This window comes from Chelmon rostratus, chromosome 8, assembly GCF_017976325.1.
Source record: "Chelmon rostratus isolate fCheRos1 chromosome 8, fCheRos1.pri, whole genome shotgun sequence".
Classification (NCBI taxonomy): Eukaryota; Metazoa; Chordata; class Actinopteri; order Chaetodontiformes; family Chaetodontidae; genus Chelmon; species Chelmon rostratus.
In genome coordinates this window covers 22,878,956-22,887,643 of record NC_055665.1, presented here as the reverse complement: position 1 = coordinate 22,887,643, position 8,688 = coordinate 22,878,956, and the positions used below count along the sequence as shown (strand labels likewise).

At 43.9% G+C, this 8,688-nt stretch overlaps 1 protein-coding gene across 1 annotated transcript; it reads right to left on the bottom strand.

The window, feature by feature from the left end:
- Nucleotides 1–1,510: 1,510 nt before the first annotated feature.
- id4 (inhibitor of DNA binding 4) lies at nucleotides 1,511–5,047 on the bottom strand. Its single transcript, XM_041942261.1, has 3 exons — nucleotides 4,423–5,047; nucleotides 3,804–3,869; nucleotides 1,511–3,081 (listed from the first exon to the last, which is right to left on the bottom strand). The coding sequence occupies exons 1-2, from the start codon at nucleotides 4,798–4,800 to the stop codon at nucleotides 3,822–3,824; spliced, it is 426 nt and encodes a 141-aa protein (XP_041798195.1). The 5' UTR covers nucleotides 4,801–5,047; the 3' UTR covers nucleotides 1,511–3,081; nucleotides 3,804–3,821.
- Between the last annotated feature and the right edge of the window lie 3,641 nt (nucleotides 5,048–8,688).

Below are 8,688 nucleotides of genomic sequence, written 5' to 3'. Positions count from 1 at the left end.
CAAGGTCTAACTGTCAAGCTGGCCACCTGTGCTTTAACACAGTTTTTTTCATTCTATTTTTTTTTTTTTTTTTACCTTTTATCACTCACACAGACACACACACATTTCACATCACAAGGACAGTCCTCGTCAAGGGCAGCGAGGCCCGGCTCTCTTGCTGTGGACTATAAACACACACAGGTGGCCTGCACGGCCCGCTTATCCTCAGATGGCCACAGCGGAGCAGGACGTCTGAAAGGTGTCTGGAGCACCCGCGTGGCATCCCTGACGCTGGGCTTGTCGGTGTCAAACAGGTGCTTTAACCCGCATTCAGCAGGTTGATGTGGGGGCCGCTAGACAAGGGTCAGTGTGTCCACAAGAAGAAGCTGCAGCTCCGTGGGAAAGAAGGATGAAAGGAAGGATATGACTGTAACTAATAACCATGAGATAGATATATGAGTGGCTTCAAGACATACGCGATGGTACTTTAATGGTAAATTTAACAATTATTTCAGTACTTTTAAATACTTTGCCACAGAAAATCAGGATGGCATTTGAAAAAGAACGCAGCCCGAATGAAGATTGAATTTTGCATTTAAGGTTTTGTTTTAGCTTTCCCGACCCTTCTAAGTCACGATATAAATCAGACTCACTTTTCCAATCTTTGAAACATGTGGAACATTTCAGATATCCAGCCGTCTATGCTCCCATAAACCTGATGAGGCCTCGTACGGAAGCCCGCAAGTTTCTTTCAATTCAAAGTGTGAATATGATTTGCTGTCTTCTACCAGCAATCACTTGCTGAGTTAATATTTTTAACATCATACTTCCTGACCAGAATTCTGTGAAGGGAATGGAGAAATGTTTTGTCCATGAGCTGTTCTTATTGGCGATGATGGTAATCTAGCAAGTAGTTTTTACTGTTTATCTTTACTCATTGTAGGTTGAAAGCTAAATGCCAGACACCTAGAGTAAGAATCTAAATGTATGGTTTGCCCAAATACTGTAAATGTTGTATTTGTGACTTCATTCTGTATATTCATTTATCCTCAGTAATGTAATTCTATTTGTGGCTTATGCTACTTACATTGTGCCTGCTACAGAGGCCTATTCAGAGCACATGAGATGAATGAAGGTGGTGATGTTTCTATTCAGTGAAATTAGACAAACTGTCCATTGAGAGTTTTTTTTATTTTACATGATCCTTTTCATTCTGCTAAACCATTATTATTTAAGCGATGATATTACTGTAATAACTTATTTGTCACCAATTTGCAGCTTGCATTATATTGCGTCTAGCCTGTCAAATGAATGACACCTGGTTCAGTTTAATATGAATCGGACTTCTTGGCTGTCACTTGGGAAACTGCAATCCTGCTGAGGTTGTGGCCGTGTTTGTGATGGAATTAATAAAAAGCCCGCAAAACAAAAAGCTTTATCCCTAAATCCTGCAAAACAGGTTTAAGGATTTAGATGGCATCTGCAACATTTTAATATCTTTATCCACCCTTTATTCTCCATGAGACTCACATACTGCATTATGTTCAGTTTATTTTACCGCACGCCTCCCTCTTTTTCCACATTATTTCATGTTGCAGCGTTGAAACTGAAAATAATGAACAATAAAAATGCCCCTTGAGACAAAACTTGAGACGACACAATTCTTCCTGGAAACTTTAATTGTTTTGACAACTCCTCACAAGCCAGTGAAGGTCAAGTCCAACAGTGCAGCTGACAGAAATGTACAAGTGCCCTCTCACACTGGCAGGAGGGTGGTGAGGTAAATTCGGTGTTCAATGTCATGAAAAATAAAGGCTTTTTTCCCCTCTTTACATTAACAATGGCTGCCGACTCTCCAACAGGGAAATCATTTTCATTTATTTAAAGACGTTCCCTGTCTGAATACAATTAGTTGTTGTTCAAAAGGAGTCTGTTAATGTTCACATATTTCATCAATTCAAAACCAAAGTTTAATGACTTCATGGTGTCAATCATTAACTTTTCAAGGAGAAGCTCTGACTGCACAAATGTAACAGAGGCATTGTTTTGCAGTGATTTTTCTTACATTGCAAACACTGTCAGAAGTGCTGTAACTGTCCGATTAAATTTTCAACAGGAGTGCAACGTAACAGAATCAAATCAGGCCTTTTTGTAAAAGATCAAACAGCAGACCAACCCTTCGCTCCGAGCGCGTCAAAGTTGTCATAGTTAATGAGTACAAAACAATTCAGGAGAAAGCTAAGCAGGGCAAGTAATAAAAGAACTCGTGTTGAACTCCACCACATATCTACACAGGGAGGGCTGCTTCAGTGCACATTCAACATCTCTGCAATGAGCCTGACATGCTACATATTAAACTAGTCCAAAAACACTGCAAAGAGTTAACCAATATCATCATGTGAGGACATTATTGGCAGAGCATAACCACGTAGATTTACTAAAGACTTAAAAGTGGAAACACAATATTTACATAACGACAAAAAAAGCTTTTAATAAAAATATCTTATAATTACAATAGTCTATTTTAAGCATATAAGTCTTCTTTTCACATACTTTTATAGAACATTTGTGTCTCTATATGTACAATCTTAATTGTCTCGAATCAGAATTGTTCTTTTTTACAATATCAAACATTTTAAGATTCCAGGGATGACATCCCTGTTCAACACAAATCATCTATTTTAAACAATAGATGTCCAAAACATGTACAATGATTTTTCGCAGTTTAGTAAAGCTTTGAACTGGAGTCATTTTTCGTTTTTCTTTGAGCACAATTCACAAACAGGTTTCATAGCTGCTGACAGACGGGTTTCCAACAAAAACGTGTCAGCGCAGAGATTCCATATTTTCACTCTTTTAGAAAGATTTCAAATGACAAGAAGTGAAGTCAGAGCAACTTAAACAGGAGGGAGATGAGGGATATGTCTACATACTGATTCCTTGTTCAAAAAAAAAAAAAAAAAGCTGATATGAATAGTGATTTTATTTGGGTTGAATTCCTCCCAGCGGTTTTGAAATCCCCTTGTGATTGTGCCTCCAGTTGGGTGTGAGTCCCTGGCGAAGCTTTGCTGGCTTTGGAGTGGCTCTGTGCAGCCTGCACACCTGTGGAGGGGATGAATAGCAGCGGGGGGGTGAGCCACAGAGCTCCAGACTGACTGGCGCCACCGACAAAACAGAGGCCATGCTTGATCAACAACCCAAAACAAACCAGGTCAAACAACAACCACGCAGCTCCTCAGGCTGCTGGGCAAGGCTGCCGAGGGGCGGCCGAGGCGCTCAGCGAGGCTGCGGGAGAGTCTTACTGTAACACACACCGGCTACCTGCTCTCAGCCTGTCCAGGTGTGTTTAGAGGCAGTGCTGTAAGTCTAACTTTAAAGCCAGAACAGCAGCTTGAATGGAATTGTGAGGGACAGGCAGAGAGTGAAGGAGAGGGAGTGTGAGAGGGAGGAAGGAGTGTGTGTGTGTGTGTGTGTGTGTGTGAGAATGAAAGAGAGGGCAAGCTGAGGTTTTAACCCTCTCTTCTTGCCAGATTGCTTCACCAGTGACAGTTATTGCGCAAAGCACAGCTGCCTCTGAGGTTGGTGCCAATTTAATGTTCCTCAATCATTATTTTCCCTGACGTCTACTGGCCTCCCCTGAGCACTCTACAGATTGTCAATTCACACCACATATAGGCTACAATAATCAAGTTAATGGGGAGGCCTCAATGACCCGCACTTATGGTGTTTTCTACTGGCCACATAAAAAAAAAAATTCTGATTGTAAACTAAAAAAATCCCCAAACATTTGAAATATTGACTCAAGATAATTGAAGTCAACTTACCGATGCAGTGCTTATATCTCAGCGGCATAAAATAGAGTCCTCCGGCTTTTTGACTATTGACGTCCTCTACAAAACAAGAAGAAAAAGAAACATGTAAAGCGATTTAGCTTCCATGGATGAGACTAAATAAAAGCGAGGCCTAAAGCCCTGCGAAATAAATGATATACAGCAGCGCAGTAGAAAATTAGCCGGTCATATCTGCCATTATAAATTCTCCTATAGCCTACTGAATAACAAATTGCCCTTATTGTGCGCAGTGGAGTGGGCAGCAGGCTGAGGTACTTCACCAATCCTGGGATAAGGTGGGCCTCTGACACACACTGTCATTATCATGCAAATCATTAAGCCCGCAATCAAGTGCGCAGTCTAACCCACACCAAAAGCGTTTTTTGCGCCTGATGTTTCCGGGCAGCGATGTGCGGTGTGCAGCGTTTTCACTCTTTGCTGGCTTCTTTTCCTAACACTCAAAGGACAATGACACATAACGGGCATGACGCGCTTTGTCTGAGTCTGACTGGCGGAGGGCAGTCTGGCACCGGGGGGTACAGTGAATCGGGGTCCCCGGTACGTCCCGCTGGAAACGAGGAACGGAGAGGCGTCTCCGTTGATTAAAGCTTACCTGATGGTGGTCAATGTTGAGCACCGTCAGCGGTGTCCGGCTGGGGTTGGAGGCTGGAGGAGGGCAGGTCCCGCTCTGTTGTGGCTGTTGTTTATGGAGAGAAGGGTGCGTCTCCAGGGCCAGCTGCAGGTCCAGGATGTAGTCTATGACATGCTGGAGGATCTCCACTTTGCTGACTTTCTTATCCTGCGGAATGGTGGGCACCAGGCGCTTCAGCCGGCTGTAGCAGTCGTTCATGTCGTACTGCAGGCAGTACAGGTCCTCCTCTTCCATCCTGCACCGGGCGATGTTGAGGCTCTGCTTCGACAGATAGTGCAGGGAGAGCTCGCTGCTGCTGGAGGAGGAGTCCTGGGGGCGGACTGGAGTAACAGCCTTCATCTTAGATAACCAACGGCTCAGAGAGAAGCAACAACAACAACACAAAAACCCAAATAATTACACTACCGGTAGCAGGAGCTATTTGCGATTACACCACGGCGCTGTAAACGAGGCAAAAACTATTGTAATGCAGCCGCAGATTAGCGAGAGAGTAAGATCAACTCAAAGGCGGAATTCTAGTCTGTCAACACATCCCGTGGAGCCTCACAGTTCCTCTTACTTCAGCAGGCTCGATGTGAAAGGAATGAATAGATTTCCTACATTTATAGAGGAGAGGGGAGGCGCCAAGCCAGCCGGCTGACAGATCAGGGAGAGAAGCTGGTCAATCACCGGCAGCCCGCTGCCCACCGACCCCACAACGGAGCCGAGAAAAAGGCGTGTCTCATTCTGTGTGCGCTGCGGTGGGCTGCCTGTTGGTAGGAGAGGTGTTTGCGTGTGTGTGTGTGTGTCTATCGGAGAGAGAGAGAGGGGCAAAGAGAGGCGATTTAAAGCAGTCAATTGCGCATTACCATCGCCGTACAAAGCAAAAAGTCTCAAGCATTTTAATGTCCAGCCATGAAGAGGCATATCTTGAAGATTTTCTGATCGATCCAGCCAGAGGTGGTGGCATATTTGCACAATTCGCCAGGCCGATTAGCGTCGGATCGCATCGTTAGTGCCGTGGTCATTGATGTGTAATTACGCACAGCCTCGCTCGTATTGATCAGCCCTGTGACAGATGATCCCGAGCCGAACCACGTGTCTTACCTCGCCGGGGAAAGGAGAATCAGATGGTAACCTGACAGCAGCCACAATAATTCAACTCTTCAGAAAATAAAAACAACCAAGAGTATATATCGTAAGAATATTTTAGTTAATTTTAGGAAATGGCTACATACGGGTGAAACGCTGTTGGCTGTTAACTTGGTTAACTAACTAAGCCTTAACCTCATTGCAGTCTTTATTCATGCAGCATTCCTTCAGCGAATAGTAATTTTGCTTTGACACTTATATTTCTGATCAGATTTATTACTAGCACTTCATGAGTGAAAATGGGATCTCAAGGACATATACTTCTATCTAATCATCATCTCTGATTGAATAAATGGATATTATGACTTCATATAATAAACATTTTCATTTCACAACCCTGAGTGCAGCTCTAAGGGAGCCGGGACAGGCCAATTTGGCGGCGCCTCCTTGCCATTCCTTACTCCAGCTGTGTGTTATTGTGCCCCCACATTCCTCCGCTCTCGGGGACGCGTCGCCGCTCCGCTCCCTCCCTCACAGCCGCCTATTGAGCTGCCCCGCCGGGTAGACTGCCTGGCGCCACACATGGGGAGCTCATCCATTCACACCCAACTCCTCTCCTCTCCTGTCCTTTCTTTCTCCTTTTTTTCTTCCTTTCTTCCTTCCTTTCTTTCTTGTCAGGCAGGTTGCCAAGACAACATGGAAGCTACACTCAGCTTCAGTTCACAGTGTTTTCCATCCAGGATGCATGGGGGGTGGGGGTCTCAGGTCTGAGTCGAGCAGGGATGACACCCACCTCTTTGCTTCTTTGGAGGTTTAATGTCCCAAATTTTATGGGAACCACCACAGTCTCCTCTGTCATGAATATTGAAAGGCTTAAATGGCTTTAAATGGGTATTTTCCTCTTCTCTTGGTCTCTCTGTCCTCCTCCCTCTGTCTCTCGCTTTCTGTTTTCTGTTGCCATGGGAAGTGACTGTTCTGCTCAGTAATGTGTGCAACAATGTTTGGTTCAGGGACAACTTCAAAGGGGTCAGTGGTATGAATCTTTGATGGTAGCCTTTCCACAAGCAACATGGTGCATGAACTCTCGCCCGTGACAAGCAGATGACGGACTAGTTCTGAGAGAAAAACACTGTCCAGTTTTTCCTTAGCAGTGACTCACTAATGCTTCCACTTTGACCATATATGTCCATAATAAAACAGAAAGTTGGAGATTCTACACAGTCTGAATTTCAAGCTTTTGGCTCCCTCACTGGAGGCTAATGGGTTGAAAAAACTTGCTGCCAAGAATAGTTTTTCCATACAAAATAACTCATTTGCGGATTCCACAGAAATGCTTCAAACCAAATCAAAGACTGTACAAAGCTGAAACGAGGCATGTCGTAAAGTGCATTTCCATCCACCTGTTTTTATGCAAATGTTCCAATTTGCACATAAAAACCTGAGTGGAAACACCGGAAATTCATCACTCAGGCTTCCACTGAACAGACGGAGGCATCAAACCGGTGTGGAGCGACTTCAGGAGACTCTGACTTTCCTCAAAGTGGAACACAAATCACACATAAATGCAACACTTCCATCCCTTTTTCCCCATGGGTCTCCATCATCTGAGGTTCGACTGGCACGCTTTTAATCACGTCATCTCGGTGCGCCTTCTTCTTCTTCTTCTTCTTCTTCTGCACTGCTTTAATGGCGCTCGGCTAGTTCCGGGGCGCCATCTCTCACGCACTGACCGTGAGACTCACGCAGCTGACACTGTTCACAGACTGTCACGCGCACATTTTCTCACGCAGTGTAAAAACATCTTAATAACGTGGCGCAAAAAGACGACGATGACAGGAAGTGGCGTCCCTCGCGCTCCTCTCACGCTGCACACACGCGGACAGGACTGTCAGTGGGTTGCTATGGTTACAGGGACGCTCTGTGTATCCGTCTCTCTGAAACGTCCCGTAAATAACAGGTTTTGAGGTCAGTGTGTCAATGCACAATCATGAATGTAACTGAGTCTCAATGCTAAAATCGAGTAATGTAGACAATTGTACAGTTTTAGTGACGCATTAAGAGAAAGCCTCAGAGCCACTCCTTCCTGATTCCTCCTGCTTCCTCTGCTCACTGGACAAAGTCTGAACATCAGGTTTAATTTTCCAGAGCTCAAAGCACTCTGTGTGGTTTCAGCTGACAGGGGCACACACATACCTACCCCTCAGAAACAAAGGAACAAACAAAAAAACATTTCATAGGCTATAGGTGGAGTTTTGCTTCCCTTTGCTCTTCAATTTCACATCTATGACACATTGAAATGGCAAGTACGCTGATCAACTATATTAATTCATCATCGACCATGATTATTGACTTGGCTTTTTGTCTATGAATACTTTAAAATTGTGAATTGAGCTGCTGAACTTTTTAAACAAAATTCCTGACGATTGAGGAGTGATGACACCGACCCCTGCGACGGGTAATGTCACAGCAGACCACTTCACAGACTTCATCAATACCTAATCTCACTCAAAACTAAAAGCTGGCAGGCCTGATTGGCACCACACACTGTTTATCCCAATGTGCCAAACTTCTAATATGCATGTAACACGGTTTTGAATGAACACACAGTTTAATTTGTATAAAATTAATAATTACAAATTAATACAATTAATAATTGCAGATTATTCCAGAATTTTTCAGATATCTGATGCATGAAGGCCTGCACAACAGCAGTTCAACTGGAAACATTTTCTGCTGTGATTCTTGTATAATGTATTCAAACATGATTTTTCCAAACCTTTTCATATCAAGTTAAAGTTCAGCAAACTTTGATCTGCAAATTTTGCTGCATTTACCAAAAGCAAGCCATCCTGTCAGGACGAAGAGCTAGAGTCCAAAATGGAGGACGCTACGGTAGCTTATTTGCTGTGCTGTGTTGCTTGGACAGCTTTTTTCCTCTTTTAGTAACTTTTTATTGGATGGAGTTGTGAACAATCCTGAGAACAACACAGCACAGTGCTAAGAGAAGCTTTGAGAGCTGTTGTGAGCGACTTGTGACAGACATGCTGGCTATCGCGTTAGCGATTAGCTCATCAGCTTCAGCAATTTACCAACTGACACAACACGCTGTCAAGCTGAGTGTAAAAGGAATAAGCTTGATAATGGCACAGAGTCCGG